The 11499-nt window shown below is 39.0% G+C and overlaps 2 protein-coding genes across 2 annotated transcripts; one reads left to right on the top strand and one right to left on the bottom strand.

The window, feature by feature from the left end:
• Positions 1-1492: 1492 nt before the first annotated feature.
• On the bottom strand, positions 1493-7185 carry LOC146325482 (PRELI domain containing protein 3B-like). The gene is made up of 6 exons (XM_084720039.1): positions 7029-7185; positions 4708-4876; positions 3670-3759; positions 2257-2327; positions 2000-2102; positions 1493-1874 (listed from the first exon to the last, which is right to left on the bottom strand). The coding sequence occupies exons 1-6, from the start codon at positions 7058-7060 to the stop codon at positions 1758-1760; spliced, it is 582 nt and encodes a 193-aa protein (XP_084576165.1). The 5' UTR covers positions 7061-7185; the 3' UTR covers positions 1493-1757.
• Positions 7186-8617: 1432 nt separating this feature from the next.
• Positions 8618-10869, top strand: atp5f1e (ATP synthase F1 subunit epsilon). Its single transcript, XM_084720040.1, has 3 exons — positions 8618-8774; positions 9143-9267; positions 10687-10869. Coding segments are annotated over exons 1-3 (159 nt in total). The 5' UTR covers positions 8618-8742; the 3' UTR covers positions 10689-10869.
• Positions 10870-11499: the final 630 nt, after the last annotated feature.

Below are 11499 nucleotides of genomic sequence, written 5' to 3' on the forward strand. Positions count from 1 at the left end.
TTTGAGAGTGTTTCGGGGTATTAAACCAGTTCAGTCTTCACATTTCACATTGGCACACCCAGTGATCCTGAACGTAACCCTGTGGAGCTCCTTAAACACGTGAATGCCAACATGTCACTCAGTGCTCACACACTCAGTCTGCAGCTCCGCATTTACAAGTGTATTTTAGTACAGATGCTGAAATAAGTTAGACATTCAAGTACATACATTTTTATACTGCAACACTTAACTATAACAGCACATCCTCAGTCTGAGAGAAAAGACTAAAAAAGACGAGAGACATTCAGAAATCAAGTCATTTGTACCCAGAGCCAGACCAGAGTGACCATAAGACCAGTTCACCATGCTGACATCTTTTGCAGACCAAACCGCATTAAACCAAAAAGGGACAGTTTGGATCATCCAAGGTGGGGTTGTATGAGGTACTTAGGTACAATAAGCAATCGAATACCTGCAGTAGATGGCAGTCGGCACTCCTCAGTTTGGAGAAACAGAGAGGAGAACCAGCACAGAAGGTAAGAAATACACTCCTGTGGACAGCATCAGCAATAAAATGTAATTTAGCCAACTCAAAAAAAAAACCCAAAAATAAAAATAAATTAAGAAAAAAAAAATCATTATCAGTTTAAGTGTACACTATATTTGGAATATTTTCACCACTTCACCAGAAAACCAATATCACTCTCTCTAAACTTACTAATTTGGCTTGAGTTTTGGCTTTACACAACGGCAGTTTCCCATCAAATTGGCTGTTTGATAGCAAAATAAAGTGGTGACGATATTCCAAATATAGTGTTCACTTAAACTGATATTGATTTTTTTTTAAGGTGAACCTTTTTTAAGTGACTGAAATACCCTTTGTTGTTGACCCTGTCCACAGCAGTACATTGCTTCGATTTGTCCAACAGCACTCCTGCTGCTGTGACTATGCTGAATATGGATACCTCATACAACCCCACTGCAAATAATCCAAACTATTCTTTTAAATACTTTGAGACTTTTGATAAATACCAAGCCTTAGCTGGTCTTCACCCTGCACCTACAACTATTCTGGATTAGACAGACTCATTCAGAAAACTGCACAGCTTCCATCTGATGGCACAAAACTTTCAGTGCGGGTCTCTGACCTCACAGGACAGTGGAGAGAAAAAGCCTGGCGCTTCAATATTACAGCTACTTTTACACATTGTTGTAGCCTCTTTTCAATTTTGGTTTTGAGATTTTTTTTTGTCAGTTCTGTCGTACAAAGCAAGATTAGCCAATCCAGAAAAAGTTAGTGAAAAGTGACGTCATTCCAGCCGTTACCAGTACCAAACTTGTTCAGTAGGATTTGGGAACAACAAAAGAGAGAGAGATGAAAAGTATGATGAAGAGGAGAAAGACAGACAGAGGGAACTGATGAAATGATGTGGAGGCACAGTGTGAATTTTTTTTAAAAAAGAGCTTTAACAACACAAGACTAAGTCCTATGAACTTCAAGTGCAGTCCAAGTCAACCCTGTTTGTTTTTTGAACTGTCATCAGCTCAACGCTCCCCGTCACTGCCCACACAGCGGCGAGTAGCAAACTCGTCGGCGTGGACTGCTGAGGAGGGACGAACAGCGAGTTCTTATGACATTTGTGACACAAACAAACATACGTAGGGCTGAAGGGTGGGGCCGTGGTTAGTAGGCTGTGCTGGCAGGTGAGGTGAGAGGAAATGTCTGAGAGGTCCAACGGTTCATGATGGGGGAGAAAGCAGCTGGAAGAAGGCTGGGATCATTTGTCTGCGACAGCTGCTGCCATGGGAACACGTATAGTACCACGAGCGGTTGCCGCCAACTCCTCGATTTCTGTGTTTAATCGTCTGATGACCCACTCCATCGCCTCCCGACCCTGACACACAGAGGAGAAGAAGTGTTAGACAGCATGATGTGTAGTGACAGGTGTACTGTTGTGAAAACAGACACCGGACAAAATTGTCATGACGAGTTACTGGGAGATTTTAAGGGCGGCGTCACCTTGCTGGCGTTGACAGAGATGGTCTTTGCCATAAGACCCTCAAGATAGCTGCTCAGACTGACACCTTTCACACTGATCAGAGCCTCCTGTGTCAACACCGTCCTGAACACAGTCACAAACAAAAGTGTTAATTCTGTTTGTATCCATTTTACAATGTTTAAGTAAGTTTTAGAAATTAAACTTCAATAATAGTAATAAATAAAAAAATACTGTGATTGACATTTCACATTTATAAGAGAAAACCTGAGTCATTTACTTTTCAGGATCCTGTGGATGTGGTTTGTACGTCAACTTCTCGTCCACAGATACCAGGTTAGTGAAGGAGATCTGGTAGACAAAAGAAAACAATATTTTTCACACACAATATTTATATTGTCTGCAGCCACTCATTCAGTTCACTTAACAGCAGCGTTAAAGACAACAGTTAGAGCGAAGTCTGCACACTGATCTTTTCTGCTCTAAAAGACTTTTCTCATGGTGAACACAGATGTGGCTGATCACATTAAGAATGGCTTCCACTGGTTTGCAGTAACAGACCTTTTTGACATGAAATGGTTCTATGCAGGTTAATCAGAGTCGAGGTGCATGTTGTGTATGTTGGCTCACTGGAAAGGTTCCAATACACTAAATGGAATAGGACCTTAAAGCGGAGTTGCTTAATACATAATGGTAAGGGGCGGGAAAGCTGAAGTGTAATCTAAAGCTTAATGGAGGGTAATCTGTCAGCCAGCAGCTGCAACCACATACTTGCCAGCTGACAAAATAAACATAAAGGTCACCCAAAAGAGCAAAAGCCACAGTAGCTTTCCTGGTTGACAAATATCTGCCAGCGTGGACAGTCATCTTCACAATATACGCCTGAATGACACCCATTAGTTCTGTCTTGTAAATCTCCCTTGACATGTTTGTGTTTGTGTGGGCAATGTGGTTGAGATATGTTGGTACGCCACTTGAAATGAGCAGGGTGTAGAGCATATGTGCTGGTGGAGACGCTGTTTACAACGGTGTGCAGACTCCTCCTACACAGCACCCCATCACGTTGGCGTGGAAATGGTGTGGACCCAGTATCTTACAACCTGGGACTGAGACTCAACAACCAACCATTTGAGCCAAACAGAGGCGTCGGCAATTTAACCATCTTTCTCCATATTTGCTTACTGCACCTGTTTACCCTGCTGTCACATATCAATATGGCTGCTGTGAAAGAGGACTGTTTCTCACGTTTCAAGTCAAACTCGTGTTTGACAAGTAAAACGTCAACCGTCACGTCTGTTACACAGGTCGGTGAAATCGTTTTAACAACACCTTGGATTTGTGCAGAGGTTGCTTTAAATAGACCCACATGTCTTAACATGTCCGATGATAATGACGTTCTCAGATCATGTGAATGTTTAAGAACAAATGACACAAGATGAACATCCGTCAAACAAATGAGTAGTTTAGGTAAATGAATATCTAAATAAGCAATGAAAATCAGGTGCACAGACTGGCTGAGGAAATGACTATGGACTCAGTGGACCTGCTGTGACATTCTTACAAGAATGTAAGAATCTGTTTTAACAGAGGTATTAACATGAGACTGGAAACAATACCTGAGATCTAGCATTAAGTATCACTGTCAAGCAACAACATTTACATGTTAAAAATGATCTATGTCAGTTCTGCTTACATTTGTAGATTTCAGCTCGAAGGTCTTCTCTTTGGGGTCCACTACTGAATGTTCCTGAACATAAGTGCATGTTCTTGTTACGCCGATGATCTGCAGAAAAAGACGATCAGGAAAGGGCACAATTCAGCCTTCATTTTAAAAAATAAAATCACAAAAAAAAAAAAAGTCCTTTACATTATGCTTATTCAGAATGAACCGAGCCTGTACAGAATTTCTCACCGGTGATCAAAACTCAGTCAATTCCAGTTCAGTGTCTGACTTGAACCTGACTTGAACCTGACTTGCTCTCACATCTGGCAACATTAGCAGCAATAACCTCACAAGATAAAGGTGGCTGCAGCTTTTAGAGCTAGGCTCCAATATATACAGTGGCAATCTAATACGATTACAATCCTAGTCTAATCTACATTTCCATGTAAAATAATTGAGGAATATGAGCGTTAAACCAAAAACATGGTCAGAATGAACACAGATTGCCTATGTAGTATTTTAACAGTTCACTCTCTTCATACAGAAGACGCTACAAGCTAAATAGATCGGTCTGATAACATTTATTAAAGTACACTGGTGGCTCAGTTAATGTGCTAGCTTGCATACTGCTAAATGAGACCAGATATTATAGATGCAGACATCCTGGTATTTTTGGCACACTGCATTTCTGACATACTGTTTATTAAGGATGTTCCTGGTGACTCATTTCCCAGTCGACTGAACACAAAGTTTAATTTAGATTAGTCAACTCTTGTAACAGTAAGAAAACACTCAGGGAGCACGTAAAATTGAACAGTTTATTAACTGATAATGTTAAACCTCTTCCCCCCCCAAAAATACTGCTTGTATTAAGATTCTATTGAAGACTTTAATCATATTTTCAATGACCTAATTGCATTATAAATGCTGATGAAATGTCTGCTATCTTGCGCTGTGCATTATGAACAGACACGAGGAGAACATGCAAACTCTGCACAGAAAGGCCCTGCCCATTATCAAAACAAAATGAAAGAATCTTTTCAGTGTTTCTCTCATCATTTAACTTACAGATTTGGCCATGGCGGGAAGCCCCCACTCAGTGCTGAGCAGTCTGGTGCTGTGTAACCGTCCCTGTGTGTCCACACTTCTGTCCAGAACATCCACACCAAACACACTGGGGTTCATAGGGTTAGGGTACTTCTGCATCGCTGCCTTAGTCACCGTCTCCCATGGATGGCTGTTAAAAACAATATTAACATTAGAAAAAGCAACTTCCTAAAGGCCATTTAACACTCTCGCACGGAGACAGACGAAACATTAACATTATCATAAATGTGGTGATGTCAGGGCCTTTTTTTGGGGGGGGGGGGGATTTTATGCCTTTAATGACAGGACAGCTGAAGACGTGACAGGAAATGGGGAGAGAGAGTCGGGGAATGACACGCAGCAAAGGGCCGTGGGCGGGAGTTGAACCCACGGCCGCTGCAGAGGACTCACGGCCTCCGTACATGGGGCGCACGCTCCACCAACTGAGCCATCCAAGCGCCCCAATGTCAGTGTCTTTATAATTTTTGGGATCTAGTGTTCTGAATTCAAAAACAGAACAAAATGCAATGCAATGATATGTGACAACATGTTGGAAATCAAGCAGTGGAAATGAGATTGATTATGTCATTCAGTCCATTTTCACCATGGAGATAGGTAAGCTTAGTATAGGCTTTGGCAATAAAAACAACAGTGATATGTATCTGCTATAGATATTTCATCTATAGCAAAAAGAAAATTGTTCAATAAAATGTCCAGTGGTTTCAATTAAATGCAAACTGCATGAGAGTATAAAATAAATACACCTTGGCTAATAAACAGCCCATTATATCCTTTGACAATGATATGATACATGATGTCCTCTATGACAATAAATTGAATATCTGTGGGTTGTGGACAAAACGAGACATTTGAGGACTTCACCTTGGTTTTTGGGAAACACCGATCAACATTTTTCATCATTTTCTGGCATTTTACAGACCAATCAGCTAATTGATCATTCGAGGAAATAACAGAGATTGATCGATAACGAAAATAAACGTTAGTTGCAGCCCTACTCATTATACATATAGATAAACTTAGCTAGTTAAATGCAATTAATATACTTTGCTAGTTTAGTATTAAAGTAAACTGTATATGTGCACAATTATGCTTGAGGAACTTCATTTATTTGATCGAGTCAACTAACTTATGAGAAAAAAGATAAAGTGCTCAGAATTACGCTTCCTTACAATGATACAATGTAATTTTCAAAAAAAACAAAAAACACATTTGATACTGTCAATATAAACACTGGTGCAGAATCAAAATGGAGGAATAAATACTGGGACGTACTGGCAGGAGGAGGAACGCCCCCCTCCGCAAAATGCAGACTGTCATCATCATGGATTTATCTAGAAACTACTGGAAATGGACAAAAAGTCTCAACCACTATTACACAGTCATTGATTTCTGATGACCAGAAATACAAAAAAAACAGACGGATCGCGACATTATCATCGCAGGTCCCTTGTCTGACAGCCAGACAGACCGTTATGTAATCTTGTTGATCGCTGTGCTAAATGTGAGATTCAGTGGCGGATTTTATCTTCGCTGTTGAAACCAAAGACACGAATAGATCAAGAGTCCGTTCATCTTTTATTATCTTGCGTCTGATATATTGCAATTAACTTTAAAATGAATTGTGACGTTACAAGGATAAGCATCTAACGTTAGCTACAGCATCCTTTAGCAAAAGTTAGCTTTCAGGCTAACAGCTAAAAGCTATTACTTAGTCCAAGTCTGCTAGCTACAGCAGCACAAACACCGACAAATGTGAATATCCAATGATAAGAACATGATAGCGATTTAGTTAATGTCAAACTTAACAAACGTGGTAAATAACATAAGTGACAAACGATTAGGCAACTTGTCCGAATGCTCTTTGTGTTTAGTTATCTAACTTCTGTTCAACCTTAGCATCTAAGGAGTGCGTGTCTAGACGGGAACCTCTAACACGCAAAAACGCTCGCGAGAGTGATCATTTGAACCAAAACCATTGTCTTTATTTAACCCTAAACAACTGTTTTCGTTCCTAAACCTACCCAGATTTTCACCACAGTACTTTCCAATTATAATCCATAATCTGTATCCACAACTTGCACTATGAAACGATAACGCGTACAAATCTCGCGGGAATTTCATACATCAGGGGTTCCCTTCTAGACAGGCCCGCAGCTAAGGAGGCTAGCATCTATACCCCAGTCACTAAGTAGAATCCCCCAAAAAACTATTATATGAAAGGAAACCAGTTACTTAGAAAACATGTTTGTGTGAGTCATCATCACGGACAGAAAACTACTCACTTGAAAATGTGCTCTGACGCCCAGATCTTCATTTTATTAGGCTTTCTGTCAGGGCTCGGAAGCCGGCGACTAATGACAGCGTGACCGCCGTGAGGAAGGAGGGAGGGACCGAAGGAGACAACCTTTAATGGAGCCTCAGCAGCGACACGTCCCCTGGTGGCACAAATAGGTGCTGCACTCTGGGATCCACATCATCATCCCCTAAAACAATCCGTGTTTTTTCATATTTATTTATATAATACATTTCTCATTTTAAAACCCCAGCAACGTTGTGCTGCGAAGTGCTGTTTTTACAATTTTGAGGAACTTGTACTTCACTTTAGCACAAACTACTTTATAGAGATACACTGCAGGTCCTTCCATCCTGCTGCTGTCAGACTTCACAATCAACACCAAAACTGACAAATTCACTGCGACATTTATCATTGAATGCAAACTGCATTATCAATATTCCACTCAGGTGCAATATCAATTCATACCAAACAGTGAAAGGTCTATATTTCCTAAGTCTGATAGTGTTAATTCAATTGCTGAATCAGTTTCTTGTTTAAATTGTTGTTATTGTTTTATTTCCTCTTGTTTATATCTTCTGTGTTTAATGTGTTGTTTTACTTATTATATCTTTCATTTGAGATATTATTATATTGTGAATTTTATTGATACATCTGTTATTGTGCTATACCCTTTTACTCATTGCACATTTCTTCATTGTGGGATTAATAATCTCATTTGATACTTCTGTTCTGATTCATTTCAGGGGTAAATATTGCACACTGCATTTATTTGACAGACATTGTTGCTACTCACTTATTACTGTTATTCTGCATTTAAACTTTCTGATCTGTGGAACTCTTCTACTTTAGTGTTTATAATGATACTTCATTGTTACAATAACAAGTGCTCTCTATTATTATTGCTTTAACCATGCAATAATAAGAATAACATATAATAACATACCTATCATAGCTTGCCACTAATGTTCTGAAATTCTCCAACAAATCCTGCAATTGTAGTTAAATTTCCCTCATAGTATAACCCCTTAGACAATTGATATTTCATCTTTAGGTGTATGTACTGTAGGTAGGTAAATACAGACTGCCATTTCTGTTGGCAGAACCTTTAATATACCAGTAAAAACCCATCCATAACCTGTAATCATACTAACAAACCAGCTAGATATGTAAGAACAATGTCATCAGTAAAATCATGAAAGTCACTCCAAGTTAAATATCCAAAAATCATAACATAAGACATAACATATGTACACTTCCAATTTTCATTTGACTTACTTTTCAATTAATTAAATTACAGCTGCAATGATTAGTCGATTGGTTGATTGAGAGAAAAATTAACTGCCAACTATTATAATAAAATAAACTCTACACCAACTGCTTTTCTTTGTCATTTATGACAGTAAATGATAAGTTTTTGAGTTTCAGAGGTCATTTCAAGACATCCTTTTTGGCTCTGGGAAACTGTGATGAGCATTTTTCTCAAGTTTTGTCAATTTTATAGACTAAACTAAAACACTGTTAGTTGCAACCTATAAGAGATCGAGAAAGGTTTCTGTCTGAGGGGGGCGGGAGAAGCGAAGGTCAAAGCTGTCAATCATGATCAAGCAGTGTTCTTATTGGATAAGGAAAAGACCAGCGTATCTCAAATGATGTCATCACGCACGTATCCGACCTGTCCTTGAAGCCACAACACAGGCAAGATGGTCGCATACTGGAGACAAGCAGGCCTCAGGTAAAATATTTACAAATTAATGTAGCTATATGTACAGAATTAGTTTTGTGGACAGTGTTTACCAGGTTATTTGAACCAGGATTTCTTAACAGAACTGCACACTTTAACAAATTCCTTGTTGTTATTCCGTTCACAGAGCTAACGTTACATAGCTAACCTAGCTGTAGTTAGCTTTTATAGACATGCGTTTAACTGACGGCGCTAACATCAACTAAGCCAAAAACCGTCTTAGACACAATTTTGTCCATTAATGCATTAGACACATTATTAGTTATTAAAGAACCAGTCGTGCTGTTCTTTTCCACACGGATCAATGTCAATGTAGCTTGCCCTTTAGCATGCTGCTTATATGTGTGTCCTCTCTGCAGCTACATCCGCTTCTCTGCTATCTGCGCCAGCGCGGTGCGGGCTGCGATGAAGCCGCAGTTCAAAACCGAGGCAATAAAGGCCGCAGAAGCCAACGTCAAAGTCCTCAAACCCAAACCAGCAGCATGTAAGTTTACATCAAATATTTTAAATTGCCAGCGCTGAAGAGAAACTGCATACACGTAAAGTAATCATGGTCATGGGTCCTGACGGTCTGGGTATTTAAAGGAGAGGCAGCAGCGAGTCTGCAGGTTTTCTTCTCAGTCACGGACAGTGGAAGCATTCACAAAATTTAATGTTAATAACAAAGTAAAAAATGTCCTTTTACAAGTAAAAGTCCTGCATCTTAAATTTTATAAAAGCAAATTTTGCATACAAAACATGGTATCTGCCTCCAGAAAGACTCTATACTCAACAGTTTATGAATTAGTTAAATCAGTTAGAAATTACCTCCACCTTATATTAGTTACAGCATTAAAGTTATAATCAAATATTAGCACTTAGGCAATACAGTACAACATTATAGCACTCTGAAAGGGGCCATTCGGTGTAAGTAAATTCACTTTTGATAGTGTACTACAAATTAAGCTCAATTCTGCTGTACTGTTGCCTTTATATAATATTTAACATGCAATATTTTTAACACTAGCATTTCCATTTAAATGTTGTGAATCCTTTCTCAGTTACTGTCTATGACTGACATGAAAACCTGCACACTGTCACCACTCCATGTCATAGCTGCCTCTCCTTGAAATACAGAGGGGTGTTGGGGCATGATTAATGTGCATTTAGGGTATAGGAGTATTCTAGTCTGTCTGTGGTGAGCATAGACAAGGTCACTCATTCAGTGTACTTGGGTAACATTATTCTAAATCAAGGTTCCTGTATACCTTAGTTATTGAACATCCTCACAAGATTTTCCAAACCAAATGATTCAAAACAGAATTGCATTTACTGCCTGACTTTTCTGAATGAGATCATTACAGCAGTTTTGAACATGCATCTGAGGGGCAGATTTTTTCTTACTTTTATTAGACCAAAAATTGGCTCAATTTTCATTAAATAAAATGATAATGTATTATTTTATTCAGATGTGTGTGAAATTCTCCAAGCGTCCACCCTCTTTGTTGTTCAATCCAAAACTGCTGTTTTCTAAAGGCAGCTCAACCTTTTGCTCATTACACACTTTATCTACCTGATGGTGCCGTCACCTTGCAGACATGTCAGGGACCACGTGAAAGTCGCAACAGATGTGGGGGTTCTTTTCATACTCTGCTTTTCTAAGCATATGCTCTTTTGTGCCCTGGTCATTGCTTTTGACATTTTGTGGTGATGTTGCACCACTCCAAGTGTGTCTGCTCACAAAACATTTTGTACAACTTCTGTGCAGAGTTTGACATTTTCTTTTATAGTTTTTGTCCAAGTAGACTAACCCTAAAACCTGCTGTCACAGATACCTGTGATTCTTTTGTTTTTGGGATGCAAAATGATTTTCATGAGGATATTTCCATTAATGTTTCTATCACTTTCTCTCCTTTTCTTCCAGGATGTGAGACTGTGATGTTGATAGTTTTTCCTTGAGTTGTGGGGTCCTGTGTTGTCCTGCACACTGTGGAGAAGGAAGACAGATGGATGACACCAAGATGACAGGGTTGAGACTTAGGACCTGAATGAAATTGCTGTTTATTCCCTTTTATTTGTAATTAAAAAGATGGATATCTGAAATACATTTTGTTTCCTTGTATTCTTTCCTTGTTGGTGAATACTGTTTTTACAGCCCTGCAGAATGAGACACTGAGACATTTTTGTCGGTAACAATTTTTATTTTGGTATAAATAAATCAGTGCAGTAGGCTTCATAGTCAGATACAGAAACATGGTATTTACAGAGGTGTGTGTGTTGCTCCATAAATATATCAAGAGTTCAGTAGAATTGAATTTTTCCAGTTAGAATCTGAGTCAGGGAGTAGGATGTCATGTGAACTATACACAAATGAAAACATGAAACCAAGTTCATTACAAATGCATGCATTGCTCAGCAAGCTGAAAAACATACTACAACTGGCTGGAAGTGTTGAACTGCAGTTCAGATTAATTTGTGGTGGGGTTCAGTGCCATCTCAGTATTATAAAATGTTGATATTCTCTCTGTTTTGCCTGTACATAGTTCCTTTAAAGAAATGTTGCTTTTAATACAACTATAATCAAGTCTCTAATCAAACAGGAAATGTGTTTTTGTGACAGTATAATAAAAACCGTTTGCATTTTTTGGGAGTGCTTATCTGTGCTATGAAAATCCTCTGCTTTGCCTTTCAATGAAGATCATCATGAAGGTCAAGATTAGTAGCTGAGTCAGAAAGG

The sequence above is a fragment of the Lutjanus erythropterus genome, chromosome 6 (assembly GCF_056507025.1).
Source record: "Lutjanus erythropterus isolate fLutEry1 chromosome 6, fLutEry1.hap2, whole genome shotgun sequence".
NCBI classification, from domain to species: Eukaryota; Metazoa; Chordata; class Actinopteri; order Lutjaniformes; family Lutjanidae; genus Lutjanus; species Lutjanus erythropterus.